Below are 14524 nucleotides of genomic sequence, written 5' to 3'. Positions count from 1 at the left end.
TCTGTGGACCTCTAAAGAAATGACCCCCTATTTATTTCCAGTAGCTTAAATGAGAAGTCCCAGTTACCTGTGATGTAGTGGATGTGTTAGGAATTAAGAAGAAACTGAGAAACATTTAACTGAGAAAACATTTCTTATATGATTCAGTGCATCTTTAAATGGAATGTCCTTAAAAATATATAGTTGATCTCAAAAAGTATTGATCTCTTTTCAGAGACATTACGCATGCGGTGGAGCATTTCAGAGCTATAAACGAGTATCTTTGATTTTCTGTCAATGTTGCTTTCACGTGTTGCTTTCTGTGATGGATATTTCAAGCACACGGTAAACACACTATAAGCATATAATCATCCTATTAGAATAATGACACACATCAGTCTATCATGATCCCCTGAATAAATAAGTAATTAGGCTGTCAAAGCTAATAATTATCCACTGCAACTGCTTTTGTTTGTATGCTACCCTTTTGAATATACAAGCTGTTGAAGTATGCCGCGTTGCTGTTAAGTGAACTCGTTAAGAAAAGTAAAGTGACATCAAACTGTTATATGAGGTTGAAGACCTTTCTGTTAGCTGTAACTGTAACATGAGGGGGGAGATCATTATAAGTGAGCGGTCAGACATCGTGCTTCGTTTCGTTTTTTTAGTCAAATCTGATCTTTACATCACATGACACAGCATCAACAACACACACACTTTCAGATCTGGTTTCTAATTAATTGCAGTGTTTAGTAGAGAAAAATGTTGGTGTCATTACCAGCTCATAATAAATTTATGATGCTTTATAATTTATTATGATTTACTTTTATGATAAGATAGACTGTAATTACAATGTCCTTGCGGTGTGTGAATGAGGTTTTATAATGCTAGTGTTTAACTAGCAATTAAAGTCGAATGTTATTGGAGCTAACCTTGGTGAAGGTATGATGTTATTACGGGAACGCTCTAAAAAAGAGTGCACTGCAGCCACCTACAATCAAAGATGATAGTTTCTCCAGTTATCCACTGCCATCTCTTTATCTTTTCCCCCCCTCTCTCTAACCTGTTTTCATTCTTCCATCCCTTCTGTTCTCTCTGCCTTCCTCCATCTCCAACCCACTTTATGCCAAGTCCTCCCCTCTTTCTCATGTCCCTCTATCCGTCTCCCTGCCACTCCTCCAACTAATCATTTCTCCTGAGTGGGGCTAATTAAAGGGGATCTGACGGAGTGTGCTGACCACAGGAACATCAATCAATCTCTGTCCAACACAGCGAGCCCCCGCTGACTCCCCCAACCTGCTGCCAACGTGCACAACTCTGCAAAGGTTAATTGTATTCATTATATAAGGGACAGAGTGAAAGAGGGAGAAAGAGAGGGAGAGAAAGTGAAAGAATACTAACTAAAGTCACCCTGAAGGTTCTGGCTCTAGGGTGAATTCTCTCTAGGCCTCAGTGAGGTTAAACTTCGAGCAACGACACCACCTGTCAGATATTTCTCGCTCGATATCTGCTTCTTCTTCTCCAAACCACTGAGCGAGCTCACTTTTTTTGTAACCGTCTTCCTTTGCTGGCGTCCCATTATCTATTCACCTCCTCTCCCTTCCATTTATGCATAGCATATATACGTAATTGTATTCATTTAGTTGATGGAACATATGAAAGGAGTCACACATCATTAATAGAGCCTACTGATTAGTTGATTAAGCCTTAACAGACTTTGGGCTAAAACTCATTTAGTCCTTCGGGCCCAAGTGGCGCTGCTGGTAATGAGGTTTGATACCACTTCATTTTTTTTGTTATAGATATTAAAAGCCTTCCAGCACATCCGGCCATTTGTTGTTACGGCACTATATCAATTTCAAATGCGCTACATTTAAAGAACAGAGTCGGCTTTCTGGACCTTTTCAAGCTATCGGGATAATTCAAAGAGCATCCAAAGCACAAAGTCAATGTTTTGGACATTTTTAAGCTATCAGAGTAATTCAGGTTGAAACTAAGCTTTGGAATAAGATTAATGACATCAGTACGACTGATTAAATCAGTCAGAATTAAGTACCATTGTGTTGGTTGTAGTTGCAAGTCGCTGCTTTTATTTTGAAGGGGTAAGTTCTCCATTTGCAATTTAGGTTGCACTGCAAGCTCACAGTTTCATGTTTCGTTCCATGCAAACCTCTAGCTATCGCAACAATCTGCCATCAACCAACACAAACAAGCGCCATATACCACATGCTTGGGACAGCCAGCAACCTTCAGCAGTCGCTCCCCAACCAGTTGCAGAATACATAGTCTTTCCTAGCAAATGATCAGTACCAGGGGGTCATTGACCAGTTTCTAATCAATGGACCCCCTGTTACTTTGACACAGCAATCACTCACAATCAGTGGAGAAATACACATTTTTATATTGTGACTAATGATTGCCAAGTGGTTGCTGACAGATCTCTACTCTGTTCGATGGAGGACTTAGGAAGATTCCTTGTCCAACAGGATAATGGCATCCTCGTCTTTTGAAGTTCACATACAGAGATTTGAATGCAAAGTTTTTATCCAACTAGCAGAAACCAGAATCCATGAGCACAGCACCATGCTCTTCTTGATATGCGCACTATCCATTAATTCTTCCTTTTCATGTGGAACAGCAAATCAACAGCTATCTGCTTATTTGTTGTCTTGCATGTTAAAGGTGGTGTGAAATTAAGATTTCTGACACATACATGAGAGACTGGTGACATAGAAAAAGCTGATTTGAAAAAGCATAACTGTTGCAGATTCTACTTTCCAAAGCATGTGACTCAGTCGTTTAATGAGAATGAGTGATGGTGTTCTCGACCACCATGTTTAAAACACCAAATTAGAGACTTAGTTCAGAGAGATTACACTGACAGCACACTAAAGTTGCTCTAGCAGCTCCTTCTTGGGTGTTCGTTTTTCCTCACTATGTGAATATTTGATCAGTGTAGATCAAGTAAAATTGTTCTGAATGACCCTAAAGCAAAATAGATGCTTGTTTCTACTTTAAAGTCTGATTGTCAGCCTGATCAAAATCACCAAATTTAAAAAATATATTCTAGCCTACTTCTATGTGGAAACTTTTTAAATATATTTATGTACTGCGTGTAATGCAGGAGGGTATGTTTTTGGTTAGCTTGCTTTAACCACACTCTTAGAAAATAGATATTTCTTTTTTCTTCTCTTGAGCCTTGAACTCTCTGCAGTGCTTTTGAATCTCTTGATGCATTTTTAGTCAACTACAGAAGAGACCAGATGAGTGCTTTTCAGATATTTAGGTACCATTAGGCATATGTATCAGAGCATTTTTAGGGGAATAATTCTTTTGATGGCCCCTAAAATACAACTGCTTTGTTTGCAGTTATAGTTTTGCTTCTGCGAGCATTCAACTTTACTGCAAACAGCTTGTTGAATGCACTTCTGAACTCTGAAATTGCTCTTTTTTTTAACAAATAGTCTCACTTATGTTCTCGCCAAACACTGATTCATGACAAAAAAGCCCTGTGTAAACAAAAGGTTAAATCACAAAAAAACTTTTCAAACAAACTGCATGTGGTTACTATAGAAACCAGTACATACCATTACTAAAGGTTACTCTCAAACAATCTGCCTCGCAGTGCTCTAAGCATTTCTGAGCACATATCATGCAGGAATGTGACAGCAAAGCTGTCACACATGCTCTTGGTGGGAACTGTTTCACCTCCTACAAGTATTTATTTTGACAAGAGTGTGCTGTGCTAGAGTGACTTTCAAATTAAACACGTGCAACTGGCTGTAGGCTAACTTGCAACTTCTGCATGTTGTGCTGCTATGTAACATGCCATTAGAGACTGTCCGTGCAAACACTTTAACAGCCAGCCGCTCCTTGTAGCTCCCTCAGTGCCGTCATTTCTTTTAGTTATTGGAAGGTTTTAGGACGTTGATACCTGCCGTTTTGAGGTGTGCCTGATCTCTAAAATGAATTGCCCTAATCCATTTTGTATCCTGGTGCTATTGAAGTTTTCTCTCACAGATGTAGCCAGGTGTTTTCCAGATATTGAAAAGACACAAGCACACAATCAAGTATCACTTTGCAAGTAATGAGAAAGGTTTTTTTGGCTGCTCCCTTATTTTCCCAAGGGGCTGCCATGGCGGATGGACCCCCAAATTTGATTTGGCACAGTTTTTTTTATGCCAGATGCCCTTCCTATCTGAACCTTCTCATTTGTCCGGCAGAAAGAGTACACTGTCTTCTCACCTTTTGAGGGTGGATTTGTGTCTCCTCCTAGTCTCAAACTGGGGATGCCCACCACTATACCACATATTCACCTATTAGCTTTCAGGTAATCAATTTAGTAAACAATTGATACCCTAACAACTCAATTTACAAGCTTTTTGTTCTACAGAACACAATTAGAAGTTCAATGTGCTTGAAACTTTTTAAAAGCAAAGGTCTATACCTGCATTGAATAAACACAAAGTCATTGTTTTCTCTTTTTGGCTTTATCAAACTGCCCATTCTCACTCCCAGCTTGTCATAAATCAATGCTTTCAAAGGACCTTTTGGCTTCATATTTAAATGCACTGGTTAAGCAGCATTTTTCAGCCTGCAGGGTTAATGTTAGGATGTGATCTAACTTGGAAATGAATTTGAAAATAAAAAATTAGGATACAAACCATCATCTTCTGACTAGCCTTTTCTAAACCAACTTCCAGATGCGTACTTTGTTCCTCATTAAAAGAGGAGCATTATCTGTTGGCTTCAGAAATTACAGCAGGTGGTGAGTCAAGGCACTGATGCCAAAAGAGGCCTTACGACACTAGCGGAGTCTGACAGAATGACAGCATTTGACACCCTTTAAGCCATTTTTAGGTGTGTCTTTGCAGTCTAATTGCAACAAAACAGGGACTGTTTTAATGCAGTCCTTTCTCAAGCCAAAACCTTAGACACCTTACTTACTCATTATCCTTTTACCATCAGCTGTATCATCAGATGTGGCAGAAGGAACAATATAGAGCAAGACAGTGCTAAGTGTACACTTCTACCCTTGCAAAAAGTACATGTCACTCTGCCGCCACCTGGCACCGAGGCAGTACTGCTATCACAGCTGGACACCGAAGTCAAGGTCATCGTGAGAATGTCAGCTGCTGAAGACATGAGGCTTCAACCTTTGTCCCAGGGGGGTGTTCTGTTTGTCTGTGTGTGTGTATGTGCGTGTGTGTGTGTATGTTTGCATAAAAGACATTTTAATGCAGGTGTTTGCTGTCTGTGTCTTAGTGCCTGTGTCTAAGTAAGTGTGTGAGGGATGGCTTCACTGTGATGGCTGGGTTAGCCTCTCAAGTATCATTATCGGTGGAATAAACAACAGCTAAGCTGCGATGTCCTCAATGCCCTTGTTCTTCTATTAGATAGTCTTAAGTTTGTGTATTTAATGTGTGTGCGCACTCAGATGCTTTTCAGCTTGTTCGTGCCTATAAATTACAAAACTTCTTTGAATTCTACTTTTGTCTTAATTAGTTTTTTTCTTAGTTTATTAAGAGTTAAACGTATTTAAATCTTTTTCTCGTGTGTTTCTGTGCTTGTTAAAAGGTACCTAATCCCTTCGCTGGACCGCTCCCATGCTGGCTTTTACCGCTGCATTGTGAGAAATCGGGTGGGAGCCCTTCTGCAGAGGCGCACAGAAGTACAAGTGGCCTGTAAGTATTAACACAGGACGCAGCTGAAACACAGATCCAACGAATGAATAAACGGCTGTCTAATAGACACATGCTGATTTAAGCGAGAGAAAGCGTGTGCGCTTAACTGCAGCAGTTTAGTACACAGTAGGCCCACGCTATCTTTGGGTGCCTTTGTATCAAGGACTGACTAGGGAGGGACAGATGCTGGCAGGGTGAAAGATCTACCTGCATCTCATTCAGAGTGTTATCAACCCAGACAGCTGTTCCACTCAGCATTCTCATTAGATTGATATTGTTGCCATGGTTCTTTTTAACTTTGCTTCATTTCAATATGACCGCTGCTTTTTTCATTCTCTCTCCTTTGTCAACAACATCTGTTGTTTCTTTGGCAAAAATAGAGCTCCCATGCACAGTGTTTCTGCAAATTTTCACAATCGTTTTCAGGCCACTCAGCTCCCTCGTCTTGTTAACGAGCTATTAGAGACGTGCCACTGAGGTGTCTGGAGTGTTGTCACATCAAATCCACCCCCCCTTCCCATATACACAACTGGCCTATGTCCATTATCGTGCCTTACTAGGGTATGCCTGGTTCACTGGCTTCCCTGTGCTCCAGATGCATTTGAATGGATGTAACGTACAGCTGTACCTGTCAATGCACTCAACCAGCCACTAAAGAGAAAGAAATGGGAGGGTGATAGTAAATTGAGTCCCATGGGTCGACTTCTCTCGTATTCGGCAAACACACTGTTGCTGAAGCCTCTCCTCCAGCAGACGGACTTTTTGTGGCGTCCATCACTGGTTCTGTTTGTTGTTTCGGCTTCCCCCCTCTCGTGACTTTGTCATCTGGCCACCACTGCTTTCTATTTATTTCTTGGCCTCCACCCCGCTGTTATTTCAGTTCCTATTTATTCCCAACACTTCCCATTTCCATAATTCTCTTCTTCCCTCTCAGTTGCTCATGAAGTGGTATGGATGGTGACGCAGAGTAAAAAAGGAGAATTAAGGACACCTGCAAAAGAAATGGATGAGCTGGACAAGGGAGGGAGAGGGAGAAGAAGAAAGAAGGAAGGATAGATGGAGAGATTTCTTCTAGAAACTATTCCATTGAGGCAGCACAATTAGAATTGCAGAGACACACCTCAGAGAAAGGGAAACATGCCGAGGCATTAGAGATTAGGGAAGAAGGGGAGGAGGACATCACATCACTGAAACTGCAGATCAAAGTCGGGGGATTTGCACACTTCCCAGATTTTCATTTAAGCTAAGCACCACAGCTGCAGCGTAAAGCCAGATTACCTTTTTTTATTCTCTTGAAAGAGAGTGAGGAAAAAATAAGACTGCCATCGATGCACAACCACCGCAGCATCCTCGGTTCAGACTCCCTCACCTTCATCCCTGAATGTTCCTGAGATATTATCTCCAAACTGTGTGTCATAATTGGGTTTTCAATGTAACATTTCATTTATTTCTGCCTATTGTTCCCCTTTAAATCACAGAGGCAAATATATAATCTTTGGAGAAAAATAATGCCGTGACTGTGTTTCAGACTGTGCTGGAGGAGAAAAACATAAAGTCTACTTGTTACTGTTGTCCTGTAAAGGTTTACAATCAGCATCTGCTAATGTAACAGCATAGGGGAATTTCACAGCCCACAACAGATGAATTTACAGCTAGTTGATAAATTTCCATTAGAAATCAGGAGTGGAACGGGGGGGGGGGGGGTAATATTAGTCCAGCGTTTTGTCAGCTTTTAAGCTATAATGAGGCAAGGGATGAATAAAAATACTCTAACAAATGAAATATATTACGAGATAATAGAGAAGCGGCATAGCTGGTCATCTACTATGTTGTGCAATGCACAAATTTAGTGCGTGATCAAGATTGATTGCCTTTGATGCATCCACACAGGAGGATACTGGATATGAATATTAGTCAATTTAGCGTCCCTCGATGTCCCTCTGTGAGTCATTACGTGCCGGTTCCTTCTAGCCTTGCTTGATGTACCATGGAAACCATGGCAACAACACTTTGCTGTCCATCAAATAGCTTCAGTGTGAAATTTCACAACAGACAGCAGATGACAAGAGCTCTGTGGTTACCAAAAGTCAAAGAAGAAGAAAGCAAGAGTAATTTGTTCCTGCGACTGTCAGTCTCACTCTCTTATTCTCTCTTGCTTCCCTTGTTTTTGTCTGTGTATTGTTTGTTTTCCTTTAGTTATGGGCAGTTTTGAGGAAGGCGAACGCACCCAGTCAGTCTCTCAGGGAGAGGGTGCTGTGATTCCAGCACCACGCATCCGCAGCTTCCCTCAGCCACAAGTCACCTGGTTCAGAGATGGGCGCAAGATTCCACCCAGCAGCCGCATGTGAGTTTTCTTGTCTTGTTGTTTTTCTTTTTTTTGTTCGTTGGGCCTTTTGTGTCTTATTTGGCTTTTCTGTTTGACTCTAGAAATACTTTTTGGGGTTTTTTTTGTTTTCCTTTTTTTTTCCTTTGTCCCTGAAGGTGTTTGAGGGCTTTAGTTTGAGAGCAGCTGTTCCTACCTGTTGTTTGTTTTTCATCTTGCTAGATTTTGTGCTGAAGGACAGCTTGAATTTCTTCTACAGAACAAGGGCTGAAGACAAAACGGTTTCAGCACTGTGTGTGCAATGGAATACCTCTCGTCTTACACATTTTTTTTTTTTCAATTTTGTAAGAAAACTCTTTTCTATTTGCTTATCTACGTCTTTTTCTTAATGTTGCCCATTGTCTGTCTTTATTTTGGTGTGAGGATGTTTGCCAACCAACAGCAAAATCATGGTCTGACAGGGCTATGGAGCACTGGGCCTCCTGACAGCCTATTTGTTTTGCTGTCTCATTCTGGTCACTTAAAAAGGTAGAATGCAAATATGAAGGTAGATTTTTTTTAAAGTGCTTTCTTCACTTTAAGGTGCTATGTGGCCCAAGAAAGAAGCAGATACAAACTTTGTTATTTTACTACTAATTGAAAATGTACTGCATCTGTACACTGTCAGCACAACCTGACAACTACATTTCCCAAAATGCAACTTGACTGTCTGGTTTGGGCATTTGCATGTATTATGTTAGTTTTGCCTAAAATATCTGAGTTACTTTAGAATATTTTTTCCACAAATATGCAGATGTGCTCCAAGAACATTTGACAGATTAATTAAGATTATGTTTCCCATGGTGCTACACAGGCTACACCTTCACATGGTAGGGTTTTTACTTTATCTTTCAGTGACTGACATTGTACTGAGGTTACACACATCTTTGTGTGGAGGATATTTGTGTGTACCTGCGTGTGCGTTAAAAAGTCACTTATCCCGTCTCATCACATCTGCATTTCTTCACAGTGGGAGGTGACCTTGCCCTTAGTTAGAGTGAATCTTTCTTATCAGCTTCTCATCATCAGTAATCATCCCCTGACCTAGAATCACAATGAGACAAATGCCCAGGCGTACTGAGAAGATGAAGGTTGCTGGCCACCGGTAGCCTGCTCTGTCTGTGTTTTTAAAGGATAGTTTAACTCTGTTTTTTTAATAAGAAGGATCTACAAAATAAGTTGAACTTCTTATTTGTCTCAAGCTGATGCAGTTGTGTTCTCTGACATCGTTACAGCTGGTTCCTTATTTCTCAGGTTTTTTTGTAACGTGGTGCACGCTGTGCAGATAGAGCAAAATGGACAAGCTGAAGGCATGAGCGAGCCCGTCTTTACAGGCATCTCTATAATCCATCAGTGTGGGAGTATAGGAATTCCCAGATGGCACCGAACTTGTGTTGGAAGATTGGTGCTTCAGCTTGAAATGATGAGACGTTCTGTGGAAAGTTATTGAAAAACAGCATTGTATTTGTCTTTGAATTATGTACTTCCTCTTTCTATTCCAGTGGCGCAGACTGTAGTTTTCTCAGCAGTATGCTGTTCTTTTAGAAAATCTTCAGCAAATCGGTGAACCTCATGCACGACTATAAAAGGTTATGCTTCTCTGTTGACGTCACAAGTGGCATGTGCAGTGACCAGTGTGTCAGGCATAATAGTGGCTTCATTTGCCGTTCTGTCGCTGTCTCCCTCCTCTATCTCTCTTCCTTCTTTTGTCTCCATTATGGGCCACCCACTGTGTGTACTTTGCTGCTCTTCATCCTCACTTCCTACCCCGCAGCTCTGAGAATGCTAATACCACATGCACTACCAAGGTCACAGTGTGCAAATGAGCACTGTTGATAACAGGCAGCCTTTTTTATTGAAAATCATTTAATTGAATTTGATTCATGCCACTAGCGTTTACTCTGTAGAGGCATCAAAGTCTCGCTAGTGGAGGAGAGAATGAGGGAGTGCGACTGAGTGAGTCGCACCAAACCACAAGTGTTGCCGTCATGAAGGCTCTGTCTCTCTAAATCTGTCACATTGTTATGCAGGTCTCCAGACGTTCTCTTGTTGTAAGACCACCTGGAAGATCTCGGTGTGCCATGTGTTACAAGAGTTATATCGTGGAACAAGCTAAAGTGGAATGGCGGTGAAGGAGAAAGAGGACTGACAAAAACATGCCATGGATTAGAACCATGGTGACCATTTCCCCTAATTGTCTCCTGCTCTTGCTAGCCATCCTAAGGTGTCATAAGTTTAATTTACAGGCTCCTCAGGGGTCTGTCTTGCTGCTTGTCTGTGCTCTTTTTAATCACACCCCTGCAAAAGAGAAAAGAGCAAAAACAATCAGATCTCCCAAAAAATGTCGAGACTCTCATCCAACCAATCTAATACCTAATATAATTCACACTCACTCTGGAGGCTGCTGTATGACCAATTTTTTTTTTGCATTGTGCTTTTATTTAGTTGAAATTCTGGGAGTTTCCTCAAACTGTGTCGTGCAGTTCGAGAGTTCTTGTGTGATATTTTTCGTTGGCGGTAGGAAGGTGAGAGAAGCTGGGAAATCACTCAAGGATGACACTTGTTGATTGCAAGGACTCTTGTGAGGTGCTCTAGGTCTCAGGTTGGGTACACATATAAAATATACACATCTCAGGAGAACAAGTACACACCTCAAAATGTTTGTATTTATAGCTGTATAAATCTTTATCTGGCTGCAGAATTGAATCCAGGATTCAAATGCAAATCTTTCGAATACATAGGGAGGATCTTTGGAGAATAGAGAGTAATCCTTTATATATAGGATTACTGAATATAAGATTCAGTAATATAGATTATAGGCAAGATTCAGATATATAAGTATTGATTAATCAAAAAACTGGTGGAGCATGCAACTGCTGTACAGAACATGGTGCAAAGCGTGTACTAAATTTCCACTTACTAAGCTGTTTGGCTCCTAGGCATCAATTTTAAATAAGTGATGTTGAATGTTTTTTAGACCACTTTTCTCAGTACACACAACACCCACATCATCACATGCTTAGCTATGAAGCTTACAGAACTTGCAGTTCAGTCCTCAGGTCTTTATACCTCACTGTTCACAATAAGGAATTGCTCAGATTGGATCATGTCCTCACCTCATCTTGTTGTCCATAACACCCCACACCACAGTCCTGTCCTGATTCGCCTCATGTTTCCTATTTTGGCTTAAACTGCGGATGTCTGTGGCGTTTTTATGTCCTTTGGCCACCCACAGCTGGGAACTGAATTTACTCTTCAGAAAGAGTAAATATGATCTAGTGGATGTGTGCAGAGAGGAATGGATTTTGGGTGCAAATCAAGTTCATTTCAAAAAAGAGAAAGAGAGAGAGAGAGAGAGAAAGAAAAGGCTAGCTCACAGTCAGTATTCGATATTGGAATGCTGCTAACAGCATAAAATACCCCCTTCAGTTTATCAGGGACTAGGGCAGTGACTGTTCAAAACATGCCTGTTCAAAATAGTCTGATTGCTTGGCTTCCAGTCTGACTATTTGCAGCTTTCTCAAGATCATAGACCAAGCGTTCACCCAAACTCCTTCAGAGTCGGCACTGGCTTTGTAGATTAACAAATATTAATATTCACACTTTAAGAGGCTGACGTCTCATTAGGTATGACCAGCACTGTTCAAAGAGAGGATTAACCCTGGGTATAATATGGTTTATGGCTGTAACGAATAGAACCTGTTTACTTTTTTGCGCGGGGTCAATGATGAAATATTTAGGAAATCCATTTGAAGGAGCTGAAAGATGCTTCTTTGAATAATTGAAATTGTATTAAGTGGTTTGTTTTAATACCAGAGCGTACCATGTCCATTTAAAACATGGAAATAAAAATAATAGAATTACAATCCTGGATCCCGTTCTGGCAGGATCTGGCACCAATTATTTCAGAATAATGGCATGATTATTTCAAAATGTGGTTTGAGTAAAACATACTTGAGCACTCCAAAACCTGATTGTGATTACTGGTATGACAGCCATTTCACAAATTTGGTTCTGTATAAAACCTCTCAAAGACATTTTGGGGATTCTTATACAACTTGACGGTCCCGACTGTCCATTTCGGGTCAAATTCTAATTTGTTGTATATTTTGGTTTATGCCATCTAAAGATGGTAATGGAGGAATATGTGATACCAGCTGAACATCATTATGTTAGTAGTATGAACACACCACCCAGGCCTTGAATGTGTAAACTTAATGAATGCTGCATTTTTGCTTCCCTGCTGCCAATATTCCCCTTGGCAAGGCTGCGTCTTACTGTGGCACAGTGACTGCTCACTTTCTGCAATGTGACTCGTGCAGCTGCTGGCCTCGGCGTTGGCAAAGACTCCTTTGCTCTCTCTAACAGTACGCCCATAAGCTCACGGAATCACTTATTGATGCGTTTTTCTCTTACAGTCTTTTCTGTGCTCATGTTGTGTACTGCCCAGGTTCAAAGCACATGTCCTTGTTTGACTGTTAGCTGAAATGTGCAACCAGACATTGATCTAGCTTTGCTTTAATGAATCAGTTCAGTCAGGGTCTTTTTGTTACAGTATATGAAACAGGATGCAAGGAGAAAAAGAACTTTCTAATTGCTGACATTCTTCTCTCAGTGAATGGAAATGTAGTCGAGAAGATCTTCTCCATTCAGCTGGTGTGATTTGTTATGCTATTTTGGAGACTTAATGTCGTGTGTAATCAGAGCCTCTTTTAGTTAAATGCATTTGCCAGGAATTGTGTGGCTCCTGGCTGAAAGGTGAGTCTGTCGTTAGATATAGCGCTGGATTCTGTCCTCACTTTTTCACATCTGACAACAACTCACTACCCACTACCTGTTGTTTTCTCCCAGAAACTTTCTATTGACATTTTGGCATGGATTTACACCGAAACAACCTTGTAGAGGTGTCTGTTAAGACAGAACACAGAGGAGCCTGACCTGGAGGAGTCAGTGGGAGGACATCGTTGAGACACATACACACACACTGCAGTTCGCTTGAGTAATTTGCTGTAGCTACTGATCAATTAATGGGCCCTGCCTGGGATGCTCAGGTCCTGTCAGCGTGCTATGGATTCTCCATTAGTCACGAGGACCAGTGAATAGCCATGCCCTTCCTTTGCATTTGCCTACAACTGCCCAGCATTAGTCATGAACCTGACGATCTTCAGGTCAAGAGAGAATAGACGACAAGGAGAAGCAAGAATAACATCAAAAAAATCACAATTTACATAGATTCCTAAATGAATGAATGGATGTATCTAGTCCTACAAGAAATTACTTACTATTCTTAAATATTTCTTTGGTCCTCACTACTTGCAAGAGACCAAGAAATCTACTTTTTTTTCTTCCTTTGTCCAAAATTTACTGTTCATCAACTAGATTATTAGAAGTTTGAACAACAGCTGAAGCTATTGTGTGTTTAATTAAGACAAGATATATTTCAAGTTAATATCCATCTATTGTCTTTCTATGAAGTTGGGTTGCAGTGGTAGCAGGCTATGTAGGGTATTCTAGATGTCCTTCTTCCCAATACTACTTTGTAGTTCCTCCTGGAGGACCACAAGGTGTCCAGTCCCAGGCCAGTGGAGGTATATAATCTCTCAAGCTCTACCCTAGGGTCTCCTTCCAGTAACAATTTCCATTTCTGGAAAACCTCCAAATGGAGGTGAGGCATCTTAATGAGATACCCAAACAGCCTCATCTGGCTTCATTTGACATGCAGGAGCAGTGGCTCTACTCTGAGATCCTTCTGGATGTCTGAAATCCTCACCCTATCTCTATGTCTAAGCCTAGCCACCCTAGAGGGAAAACTAATTTTAGACAACTGTATTCATGACCTTACTCTTTTGGTCATTACCCATATTTCGGATTGAGACGTAGATTGATTGGTAAATCGAAAGCTTCACCTTTTTGCTCAGCACTCTCCTCACCATGACAGTTCAGTGCAATGTCCGCATAACTGCTGACGCCGCACCAATCTGTCAGTCCAGTTAACACTCCACATTTCCATCATTCATGAATAAGACCCCAAGATACTTGGAACTTCTTTGCTTGAGGCAAGGAAGCCTTGAGCCTCTCTCCCCAATCCACAGGGAGCATTCCAAGACTTGGAGGTGCATGAGCAAGGTCATGCTTTAATGAAGCCAAAGTTATACAATATCTACCTAATGATTAATCCTGAAAGTGTACACTTAAAAACTTTTTTAAAAAGTTTCCTTGTATTCCTTTCAGTTCTGTGCTGTATGTTGACGTCTGTTTATACAAGGACAGTGAAAGTAGAAAAAGAAACTCCAGGGAAATCAAAAGATCTGTGAAGCAGCAATCAAGAGGTTTTCATTGTTGTTTTGGGCTCTTGCCAATATTGGTAGATCTCTAGGTTCCACTGAGCCAGACTTTCTTTCTTCCTTTATTTTTTTTTTAATAAGTCTTTAGTTCCCCAAGTCGTCTAAAGATCTTTCAACGTTTTTCTTCAGACATTGGCTGTTTTTTCACTCATTTT

The 14524-nt window shown here is 40.8% G+C and overlaps 1 protein-coding gene across 5 annotated transcripts in view; it reads left to right on the top strand.

Moving 5' to 3' along the window:
* The window catches only part of sdk2b (sidekick cell adhesion molecule 2b), a 266359-nt gene that overhangs the window by 190408 nt on the left and 61427 nt on the right, over positions 1-14524 (top strand). For all 5 annotated transcript variants that reach the window (XM_063482694.1, XM_063482695.1, XM_063482692.1 and 2 more), the window contains 2 exons: positions 5557-5663; positions 7860-8007. In XM_063482694.1, coding sequence (XP_063338764.1) covers positions 5557-5663; positions 7860-8007 — 255 coding nt within the window. The remainder of the gene's footprint in view (positions 1-5556; positions 5664-7859; positions 8008-14524) is intronic.

The sequence above is a fragment of the Pelmatolapia mariae genome, linkage group LG8 (assembly GCF_036321145.2).
Source record: "Pelmatolapia mariae isolate MD_Pm_ZW linkage group LG8, Pm_UMD_F_2, whole genome shotgun sequence".
Classification (NCBI taxonomy): Eukaryota; Metazoa; Chordata; class Actinopteri; order Cichliformes; family Cichlidae; genus Pelmatolapia; species Pelmatolapia mariae.
This window is presented reverse-complemented; position numbering and strand designations above follow the sequence as displayed.